This window comes from Phaethon aethereus (assembly GCF_964289735.1).
Source record: "Phaethon aethereus genome assembly, chromosome: 5".
NCBI classification, from domain to species: Eukaryota; Metazoa; Chordata; class Aves; order Phaethontiformes; family Phaethontidae; genus Phaethon; species Phaethon aethereus.
The window spans coordinates 12,495,212-12,506,869 of record NC_138579.1 but is presented as its reverse complement, the minus strand read 5'-3'; the positions used below and the strand labels follow the sequence as shown (position 1 = coordinate 12,506,869).

The following is an 11,658-nucleotide window of genomic DNA, read 5'->3' as shown; positions in this document are numbered from 1 at the left end:
CTTACAGCCCCCACCTCTTCCCTGGCTGAGCTGAAGCCACTTCGAGAGAAGCATGGGGTTAATCCAAATTTCACCTCACTCTACCCCTGAAAGAGCAGTTAGTTGCTTACACCAACACTCTGCACAGCACCAGATTAAAGATGTGATCTTCTCCCCGCAAACTAGCTTAGTGTCAGTATTATTATGGGCTCAAGTCCAACCTCAGAGCTTGGCCCTGCAGCCCCAGGAGGACCTGTCTGAAAACAGCAGCCCTCTGTACCCAGATACATCTCCCCTCCCTTACAGGAGTCAGCCTGGCTCGCTGTACTCAGGATAATGACAGTTTACAGTTGCCATGAGCAGCTGCACAAGTCGAAGCCTTGGAGGTAGGGCATGTTTGCAGTGACTCATGTTTAACGCTAGTCCTCAAGTTTACAGCAACTACTGTTTTAACCACACTTCAACTTGAGTAAACTGCAGCAGCACAGCCAGAAGATGTGCTAGCACACAAAACCTGCCCATCTAGCATAACTAAGAAATCCAAGTCCCTTAAATATCAAAGTCACATAGTTAACACATCTAAGACATCTCAGGCCAAAACAATAGTTTATTTCATTTTCAGCAACATCTCAGCCATCAAAAAAATAAACTCTAACACAGATGGATGGAAGACTTCTCTACAGTGTAACTAAGGGGGCTCTGACCCCAACGGTTTGAACTGGAGTAACATTTTATTATTCATCCAATAAGTTAGGAAGCATGAGAACAAAGTGCTTTATTTCTGAGCTGGTATGAGGTCATCAATGGACTGGCCCTTTTCAAGGCGTTTTTCCATTTCAATGAGCAACTTCACACCATCCACCACCATCTGCACCAGCTCTACCTCAGAGAAGCCAAGACGATCAGCATTGGAGACATCAAACACTCCTCCAACAGCAGCTGTGTCCACACCACCTAGAACAACAGACTTAGTTAGCACACTAACCACTGCTAGAGCAGGTGAGTCTACCTTTCTTCCCTCACTAGCTCAAGATGGGAACACAGCAAGACAACTCTCTACAAGCTGCTACTGCTGTCTCCACCTACATGCCAGGAGATAAAGCTGCATGTGACTGCCAACATGAGCCACTGAGCATGCCATTAGGCCAGCTCTTTATTCTTTTAACCAATGAGCAGTGTAACCTGTGGTCAGAAGTACCCACACTGTAGCTATTTCCTAGCCAGGAGTTAAATCAGGATTCCCATCCCTGCTTACAAGGAACAGTTGCCAGCAGGTCCACCTTATCTGATGCTCAGACTATGACATAGAAGGGCATACCTAGATAGCCAGATACAGTAAGGTCTAAGCAGAGCACTGGCATCCCCAACTCCAATATATGATTTTAAGGCTTGGTTCTCTCCATGTGCTTTACAAGGGTACCAGTTGGATGGTCTGACAGGCACTGCCAGTGTGAACCAAGACATGGCTCTAGCTGTAGCCAGGCTTTTGCTGGTGACTGGCAGCATGACTAGGACCTCACTATCACCTCTCACCTGTGCCTCGTTTCTGCAGCCGAAGCCTCTTGAGGACTTCTCCAAACTTCTCATGTTTCCCAAGGTTTGGTAGCTTGATGTGCACACCGGCACGCAGCCCCGTTCCAAGGTTGGACGGGCAGGTCAGAATGTAGCCCAAGTGTGGATTCCACATGAACTCATAGTTTTTGGACTTGAAGAGAGTTTCTATCTATAAATAGAAGGATGGATGTTTAGAGATTGTCCGCTGCCTGAAGGATGTAGGTCATCCATTAGTGCTCATTTACAGCTTTGGTTACATAGCAACAGCCACAACAGTTTGAACAGCTATTTAAGTCAGTCACATAAGCCCCCTCCATTTGGAAAAAAGGGCCCCAAACAAGGGGCTTTTAAGGCCTTAATCTTACTCCTAGCAGTGAGACAAGCTAAGTTTAAGCTACACTAGGAAATCTGAACTCACTATCTGTTGGGAAGCTTGATTTAGTACATGTCAAGCTGGCATGTCTGTTAGGATTAAAGAAGGTGCTGGTAAGGCTCAAGTTCCTATCAAGACTAGAAACTGAGAAAAACATTCAGCCTAGAACCTTCAGTCTAGCTTTGCCCATCCACATTCAAGTAATTTCTCCTCCCACCCAGGGTGTCTCAATGCTTGATTTATAGAACCATGTAGAAACCCTTTAAGTACAGTTTAGACATTTGGATAAGGGTGCCACATCAGCGGACATAGTCTCAATTTCACAGCCACAATGCTTGGCTGATATAAGGTGTTTCAGAGCCCTCACAGCTCTGGACCTCATCAGGGTATTCCCAGAGACCCAGGCTATGAAGCACCACCATGCTGGGCTCTGGAGGGGACTTGAAAGAGTTTGAGTTCTCAGCTCTAACCAAAGAAACATGTACCTTTTGAACCTACAGCTCAGGCAATACTGATTTACCTGTGTTAGCCCAGTACAGAAGCGGGTAAATACTTCCTTCATGTTGCCACCTTTCTGCATGGAAATAACTCTAAGGTGATCCTCCTCATTGATCCAAACAAGGAAGGTCTTGTTATCATTGTGCCTAGGAGACAAGGCAAACAACTTATTGTCTGTCCCACCCAACATTTTCCAGATAACTGTAATAGCGCCAAATTACTCACCACTGTAGCTTTTGTTCCTTTCACTTAGTTGATTCTTCAAAGAAATTAATCTTACTTCTTTTGTCCATGCAAGACCTAACGGAGTTGAGCTAGTAGCTTTTACCCTGCTCTTTTCAAGAAGTAGTTTGAATTGGCCTATATCTAAACAGGTCAGAATGAGTAATAACATGACATTAGCCAGTCTTACAGTATCAAACCACAAAGTCCCGTCATCCCCCTAGCTCACTTGTGGCCTGAGTTCACAAATTTAAGAGATTTCACCTATTCAGCAGAGTTTGCAGAAGGGTGATTAGTACAGACTTTGAGGCAACCCTGTACAGTGATGTTCATAATGGCATGCTGGCAATATGTAACAAAGCCTTTTATCAGAATTTTGTCAGATTCTGGTAAATCATACTTTGTACCTTATCAGAAAACTAAGTTTTCACTATTAATTTTAGATCAGAGGTCAGAGATGCTATCAAAACCTCTGAACACCGATGGGCCCCTCTTGTCCTAGCTTGCAGCTGGCAGCAAGTACTATCATCAATATTTATCATGCTGATAATTGCTCAGCTTGATTAGGATCAAAAATTAACTAGTACCTGAGGAAAGTTATTTATGCAGACAACACTGAGACTTTACACTTCAAACTTGTAGATTAGTCATGCTTAGATGACAGCGCTATCTAATGCTGGCAATCTGCAGGTAGATGATGCAATCTTAAAGGTGACCTACAGAAACAAAGCATGCTTCCTCTGGGTTGCATTGAAGCAGCTGCAGTAATAAGATTGGAGTATTCCAGCTGACAAAACCTAGCCCTTCGCTTACAAAGGAGCAAGTTAATTATGCTGCAGAAACTCCCGAGATGCAGTTTTATGTAAGTGACCTACATCTGACAAGCAGAACCCTTCCATTCCACATCTCTGCATCAGTCAACTCATGTCACCGAGCATCTGGGGCGGGAATCTTATCACTAGTACAAAGCCATACTAGTCCAGCATCAGTGAGTTTCTGCAAGCAGAAATAATGAGACTATAAGGGAGCACCCAGTATCAAGTCTGAGCTAAGCCAACACTACGGTTTTGTTATCACAAGTTACACTGAACTCCTGGAACAAGAGCTGAATGTAGTGGCACATCTACTCTTTTAGAAGTGATCTACTTTCAGAAGACTATTCAGTTATTGTCTGGTCTTCACTAGCCTGTGCTGGATGGGTAGGCTCTGGTTACAGGCTAGCCAGACTGGCTTGTTCCTACCAGCTCAATGTGGTGCACAGTAACATTCTTCCAAATTCTGCTGGTTTAGATTCAACTTCCGCAGAGGATACCAACAAGTTCCTCACTAGAGTCAGCAATACGAGCTCAGAAGCTGTCATTTTGCCCAACAGTACGAGCCACGACCGAAACGGCAAGATTTTTTTGCAGGGACTTTGTACAACTCCTCCCTTACACGCATACTCACCAGATACCCCTGGCATCAGGCCAGTCTCGTGCCATCCCAGATGCCAACAGAAGAGGAGAAACTGGCTTGTCAAACAAGAAGTGATCATCAATCAGCTGCTGCTGCTCTGCATCAGTCATGTTCCTCAGAGCATAGTACTTCCCCTTCAGATCACCTTCCAAGCTACCCAGAGCTGAAAGAAAGTCACTTTTAAGATGGGACCAAAGGTGTTAGACATTCCCAGCACTTCAGAGACCACACACAAAGTATGGCAATGTCTGCTGGGTTTGGTTCCTACCTTTCTTTCATCTGCAATGGCAATGCCTTTGTGGCATTACAGAATTTAAGGCAGTATCAGATGATTTGTCTGCATCTTCCAGGCTTATACAAAAGTAGCCTTTGTTCCCTTACATGCAGTATAGAATCATTACTGCTGCTTAACTGTATAAGTGGAGTGGTTTCTTCCAAGGAGAATCAAGGTCATGCATATAACAAACAGTATTATTCTAGTCAAGGATTGTTACCCTGTCCTTGAGAGGTTTTGGAACAACTACACTCTCCAGCTCCAGAATTGCACCTTGAGTGTATACTTTCCTCTCACTTAATGGAGTTGGGAAGCAATAGAAAAAACGTGCAACTGAGGAGTTCCACTGAAAACTAGGGCTTACTCTAGTCAACTGCACATTTGGAGCAAGACTACACCTCTACGCAAGCTGAATGTTAACGAAAGTCAATTAAAAGCAGCCACAAAATACTGCAACCATGACTCAAGCCCTAAAGTTGCTACATACCTGTAACATTTCAGGTTTGAGCCATGATGAGCCAACCTCTTTCCCCACACACAGAGCTTTCAAGATCAGCAAAGGTCAACTTAATGCAGCCCAAATTCCCTCTGACATGTGCTCTTGCTCTCAGCTACAAACTGCAATGCTGAGGCAACTGTAATGTAATGAGCTTTTTTCAGGGAAGGATCCATGTTCAAACTAGGTCTTGAGGGAGGCAGCTTTTGCCAACTACCTCCATTTTCAAACTGCAAAGAACACCTCTTGCACAAAGTTCATAAGCAGTTTTCCCCGATGCACCCACTTCTCACTTTACCTTCAACAGAGAGCTTTTCGATAGCCCTCCTCTCTCCTCGACTACAGTGTGGGGGAAGACAGAATCCACGGATGCTTCTACCAGTTCGGACACGGGAACTTAGCACATAATTGGGATCCAGATCATCACCTCCCTACAAGATTAGGAAACCAGTGAGTACAACCCTGTTGCCAAGATACCTACCCTAAATACACATAGCTCCCATGCATTTAAGCATGCACCTTATACTTGAGATATTCACTACCTGACCTGTAAGCCAGTGTCTTCAGGAATATTTTCTTCAGCATTAGCTGAAGTATCTGTGTAACACGATCCTTATTTTGAGGCTAAGGCTACAGCTACTAAGCAGTGCTAGAAGATAGGGATATCACCAGACCATCAGTTTTATGTCCATTTCAGACTGCGGTCCGGGCTTCTGTTACCCCTTCAGGTCTGCCATCTAGAGGTATCAACATGAGGCAAACCCTTGCTGTTTAAGGAGGTATTTAATCTTGCAAGTGAGAATTATTCACTACTGTCATCCAAAGTTTCTTATTTTCAAGATGACCTACGGCTAGGCAATCAACATGGCATTAGAAATTCCTATAGTCTACAGTAATATTTGAAACCCATTAAGTGGGCAGAAATCCTTAGTTCTAGCCATAACAATGCCTATTCTATAGTATGAGACCACCAGGTCCATAGATCCATGGTCAGATAGTAGGAAGTTTTAAGTTTTATGACAGTCCTTGACTCCTAGGATAGTGTTTAGCTTGACTACTACAGCCCACAGATCATGGAAATACATGTTGAACATGTTTGGCATGACCTACATTGCAGCAGCACATGAAGCAAACTCCTGCTGCATGCCAGCTGCCTGGTTCTAGCCAGCCAGTGACATCCTACAGCAGCAAGCTATTACATCTGATTGCACTGGATACACAGCCTGTGGGTCTATGCTGGGTGAAAGTGAGGGGATAGAGCCTGAGCAATCAGTTTAGGCAGCTACCAACAACTTTACCGAGTCCTCGCACCAGTAATCGATTAAAAGTTTATACCTGCAGGTTATCAGCATTCAGGTCGGTCTTGTGCTCATCAGTTGGTTTGTAGCCACCATGCCTGTCTTCAATAACTGGATCAAAGAGTTCCTTAAACACATCATAGGATTCTTCATCACCAGCTACGCATCCTACCGTCATTATGAAGGGATGGCCTGGAGTGGTAATAAAGTCAGAAGAGCTAAGTCTGGGTGATGTTTGGCTGTACTCCAGCACAGCACTAACCAGGCAAGTTCTTTACTGGTAGGTCTAGTCACTTAGAAATGCATTCTTACATAAAAATGTTTGGAGAGACCCTACATTTTATACTTCCAGTTAGTCAAATAGAGTGCTATGGAAACCCAGAGCTGTTGCCATTAAACCACGCTCATTTGTCAAGCTTGATTTAGGACAAATTTGCACAGCACATTGAATTTCACTAGCTAGTTTAGACCACTGGATAGAACTGTATGTCTAAACAATCATGCTCTGCTGCAAGCAAGCATACTTTGCTTTTTGTTCCTTTTGCTACAGGCAGAGTTGCATTTCTGGAAGTCTGCTCATAAATACCACCTCCACAAGATTAGTTTTAAGTCACCATATTCAAAAGCACCAGTTACTTCAGCTGGCTCACACAGAATATTCTCAACGCATTTTACCAGGATTATCAACCCCAGTCTGAATGACATCATCCAGGGTGAAGCCACTGGGCGTGACTCTGTCTCTCAGTTTCTTGTATAAATCCAGGGTAAGAACTTTGGCCATGTGGTTGTTGTGGGTGCTCAGGTCCGGGTACTCCTCATCAGGAGGCAGTCTCTGATTATTTAGTTGGGCCATTTTGATATTGCTAGAGTAAAAATAAATACTGTAATGTTAACATGTAAACACATCTGCTCCCCCTTTTTTTCATAGAAGTGCTAGAGAACATCGCATAACCAGTTTGGAATAGGAATAGACCAGAACAGCCAGGTAAACCCACATAACGCCAGGGTTGGGTTGTTTTTTTCCCCCCACCAGGTTGTGTTATAATTAGAATGCATGGGTTTTTTGGGTTTTTTTTGTTCAGATTTAAAGTATTTAGCAGAGCAGTTACATCATTGAAGTGTCTGGGAATTGAGATGTCAGATCACAGCAAGGAACATGGCTTGATAGAATAAGGCCTCTTTTAACACAGCCACGCATTTAGAGCTGTGTCTCAATGTTTTAGGAGATTTGCCTCTCAGCAGCTCAAGACCTTTGGGTGCCATTGTCAAGAAGCACTTCCAGTAAGGAGGGAGAACAGATAGTTATGCAGCTCTAACGGTCCCCTGCCGTTACCTGGGTTGTCAACCCCAGTCTGGATGACATCATCCAGGGTAAATCCACTGGAAGTCTGTTTATCTCTCAATTTCTTGTACAGGTCCAGGGTCAGCACCTTGGCCATGTGATTGTTGTGAACGCTCAGGTCGGGGAACTCGTCATCAGCAGAATGCTTCATCTTCAGGAGGTTGTGGCTGTTTGAGAAGGGCATGTCTGACCCTACCGCAGTCACTAGGGGAGAAAGAGGGGAAGCCTATCACTGGGGGCTCGGCAGGCCTCCGAACCGCCCAGGGTGGGACACCAGGTACCCAGGCAAGGTCACCTTGGCTGTTGTTCCACCCATGCCTTCTACACCTTTGCGGGCACATCACTTTCCACTAGAGCCAGGAAGGAGGAAAGAAAAAAGTTCTTCACCTCCATCAGCCTTGCTCCGTCCTTAAACATCCCCGCAGCAAGGGCAGGGGCTCTGCCCGCTCCTGCGGGGCGCCGCCCGGGTGAAGGGATGCGCCCAAGGTCGCGCGGAGCGGCCGCTGGCAGCGCCGGGCGGCCGTTGGCAGCGCCGGGCAGACCCCGCCGGCGGCTCTGGGCACAGCGGGGGGTGCGGCGGGTTCGGCCCCGCTGGGACCCCGCTGCCGGGCGAGGGGGGGGAGCAGCCGCGCCCCGGCCCAAGGAGCCGCAGCGCCCCGGCCCCCTGCCCCCCCGCCGAGCCCCGGCTGCGCCCCGAGCGGGGAGCGGAGGGGTAGTAAGTGTCCGACAATCCACTGTACAACAGACGGCTCCCTCGAGGGACCTGGCTGGGGCAAGCATATGTAACTACCCTGCTAAATACCAGGTTAATCTGGTTTTAGAGTGGGGCCCGCTGCCGCCGGGGGCGGGCCCGGTAAGCACCTGCGCCGCGTCCCTCGCCCCGCCCGCCCTACCCCGCACTGCCCCCCACTGTCCCGCTCCCCCTCCTCAGCCGGACCGGCTCCACCCCACACAGTGGGTGGTGGGAGGAAATTCTTAAAAAAAACCAAACTTATTTTAAAGCTGCAGGATGGGTCAGCTGCCCCGGGACTTACCGAGGGCTCCGCAGCTAAAGCAAAGACCTTCGCGCCCGTTGAGCGCCTCGCCGCTGCCCTTGCCGGAGTGGAGCCCCAGCACTGCCGCTGCGCCTCTTTTATATAGAGCGCCACCCGCCGCCCCATTGGACAGTATTTATAGCCCATTCATTCCATTGGGCCACGCGCGGGAGGGCGGGGCGAGCGCCCTGCCGCTGGAGGGGCTCAGGCTTGCCGCCATTTTGCTTGGCCTCGGGGAGGCAGGGTGGTGTGGGGCTGTGGGAGGCCGCCGGGGCTGCTCCCCGCAGCGGAGAGGCAACGGCGGCCTTGGTGACCTCATTAAACACGTACATCCCCACAGAAATCGCTCTCCGTGTTCCCTCAGCCAAGGGTTGTCCACAGGTGGTGGTGCCCGTTGTGCACCAACGCGGGCAGACAGCCTGTTGCCACTCAAGCTTCGCACCTTGGCTGAGGATGCAATAATGGGTGTAATAACCCGCCATCCTAAAAATAAGGGCTTTGTAGTATCAGGACTGACACGCCCCGAGTCACATGAGTAATTAACTGCCCCCGAGTTGGCTGGGCAGAAGCCACTGACATGGCTGCCGATCTGGGCTTGGCCCCCCCAGAGCAGCGGCCTTGTTCAGCAGCATAAGGAGCTGCCACGTGCCCTGAGCCTCGCCTCCAGCACCCACGAAGCTGTGGGCTCACTTTACAGTTTAATTTGAAAGGAAGTGGGGTGGTTGTGTAAAGCACAGTGAGTCCCTCGCTCTTGTCATGTGCCAAAAAAAGAGAAAAAAGTCAAGCTTTATTGGAGAGCAGCTGATTTCGCCCCGAGGGCAGAAGCAGGAAGGCTGGCCTTCAATCTTTCCAAAGCTCACCTGAAATTCAGGAAAATAGTGACTTCCATTGGTCTCTTTGTAGGAATGGGCAGGGTTTGTCCCAAAGCTAAGATGCAGCTGAGAATCCCATTGTTTGCAGAAATAAATATATTAACAACGTGAACGACTATCTTGATCTGACTTTCACCTTTACATAATAGTTTATCTTTCTCTGACGTGTTATTTCTCACAACAGAACCCACGTTTATCCTCCTGTCCAAACAGAGTGTACTTAGCCATGTGAGTGTGGATCTGAGTCGCAGAGTTGCTTTGTTTGACACGAATTGCGAATGTCAGGAGACACCAGCTGAAACTCTTTCCCCACCACAATTCTTTCAGCACCACAACCAGTACCCTCACCCCAACGAGAAGCGTACGCACTTTACAGAACTGCTTAGGATTAAAAAAAAAAAAAATACATATAGAGGAAATAAATACAAAATAAAAAGCATAGACTGCTTCAAATAAAAATGTGTTATGTTTGGCTGCCATCCAGATTTCCGAGTTATTCCAGGTCTGATAGACTGAGATGCTGAGTATACCAATAGTGGAAGCCAAGGACTCGGCATCTGTGGAAGTCTGGTCTCTTATCTCCTGGATCAAAGAACAAATCCTCTTTCTAGGTCTCCTCTGCCTTTTTAACCTCACAAAATCTTCCCCTACATGTTACTAGCTTCACACATTGCTCATGCAATATAGCGTAAGTTGCAAACAACACTAAGCAAGTATTAAATGAATGTAAGTGTACAATCGTACCAAGAGTCCTCAAAATAAATGTAATGTTGCTGGATGACCTCAGCTGCAACACTGTATTTTTTTATCTTTTAAAAAATCTTTTTATCAAAGTCACACATAGTTCTGAATGTGGATTTTTTAAATGTAAAACACCCATTATTTTTAACAACAGAAATAAAACTAAGAGCATTTTCTTACATTGCACACTATTTTTGCGGTGTTTTCCTTCACAAAAAAAAGCATATCAGGGTAGGTACTGAAGGCTCCTTCTGTCTTATTCCATAATCTGTTGCCACACAAACAGAGAAGCAATCAACTGTTCTGTACTATAATTGTTCTGTAGATTTGTGGAGTCAAGGTCACCTCAAGAACCAAAATCCAAGAATCCATTTCTATTCATTGGATACACTCTTTCCCTCCCAGTCTTGCAGAACAGGGAATACCAGTCATTACAGTTATTATAAGCTGGTAGTATTCTCAATGTGCCATTCATTTTAGCACTTCCGACACAAGACAGACACCTCTTCTTCACAAAACTTTTGTCTGAAAAGAAGACATAGAAGAGAGTCACGGGCACAAAGCAACCAAAATATATCCAATTTACATGTTTAATAAACGGTGCACCTTCCACTCCCTTTTCCTCACCGCTGTTTGACAAATTTCTAGCATGCAGTAAGTCAGAAGTGGCTATCACCTCACTGGGTTTTATTCAGACAGCATTTTAAGATTTGCTGAAAGCTGTGTGTAAATTGGATCCTACCTTTGTTACAGCATCCCATCCCAGCTTCCCTAGTGACTTAATTATAGATGCTGTCCTGTGTGTCAACAGCCTCTGATCAACCATTTTATCTAGCTCATCTGCTGAGAGAATACTTTCTTTGGATAAGCCTGTATGGCCTGTTAGACTGTGATAAAGGCACCAATACGTACTTGTTGTGCTGGGATGATATCCTAGTGCATACTGACTTACACACTACGTTGCTGTTCCGCAGCTCAGGATGGAAAGGTGGGGTGATTACTCCAGAAGTCTCTGCACAGAGCTTTAACAATGAAGAATTAAGGGAAGTTAATCATGGGCCATGCAGCTAACTTCCTAAGAGGCTTAATTATAAATGTTGTAGAGCATACAACTGCAAGAGGAGATGGGTGTTAGCTAGTGAATGTGTCTTCTGAAATTACTTGTGTGAACATAAGATGAACCTGAAGAATTAGGGGATAAATATCTTCTTGAAAACCTAGAATATTCCAGATTAGGAAATAGCAAGAGAAAGTGGTTTGCTACATAAAATTGAATTGTTTCCAATTCCTAACTGACGACTAAACAGCACTTGAAAATGAAAAAAACACTCAGTATCAGCAGATTAAAGGAATTGGTTTATAGCTGCATCTGCTTAACTTCCCAAATGAAACTTCTCTTCCTATTTACATTTATCACTTAAAAAATATTTGCCCAGTTATTATCCTCGGTGTATTTTTTCACACTGCTTAGGCATTCTGTTGAAAATTACTGATCGTTTCCAGTGAGCTGAGTGCCTGTG

At 45.9% G+C, this 11,658-nt stretch overlaps 1 protein-coding gene across 2 annotated transcripts; it reads right to left on the bottom strand.

Moving 5' to 3' along the window:
- Positions 1-566: 566 nt before the first annotated feature.
- Positions 567-7,675, bottom strand: CKB (creatine kinase B; the record flags this gene model as incomplete). 2 transcript variants are annotated; one of them, XM_082000023.1, is made up of 7 exons in its annotated part: positions 567-933; positions 1,513-1,702; positions 2,427-2,550; positions 4,073-4,244; positions 5,150-5,282; positions 6,187-6,341; positions 7,483-7,675. In XM_082000023.1, the coding sequence occupies 7 exons, from the start codon at positions 7,673-7,675 to the stop codon at positions 755-757; spliced, it is 1,146 nt and encodes a 381-aa protein (XP_081856149.1). In that variant the 3' UTR covers positions 567-754. The 2 variants fall into 2 exon arrangements, with proteins under 2 accessions (XP_081856149.1, XP_081856150.1); XM_082000024.1 differs by lacking the exon at positions 7,483-7,675 and adding an exon at positions 6,825-7,077.
- Between the last annotated feature and the right edge of the window lie 3,983 nt (positions 7,676-11,658).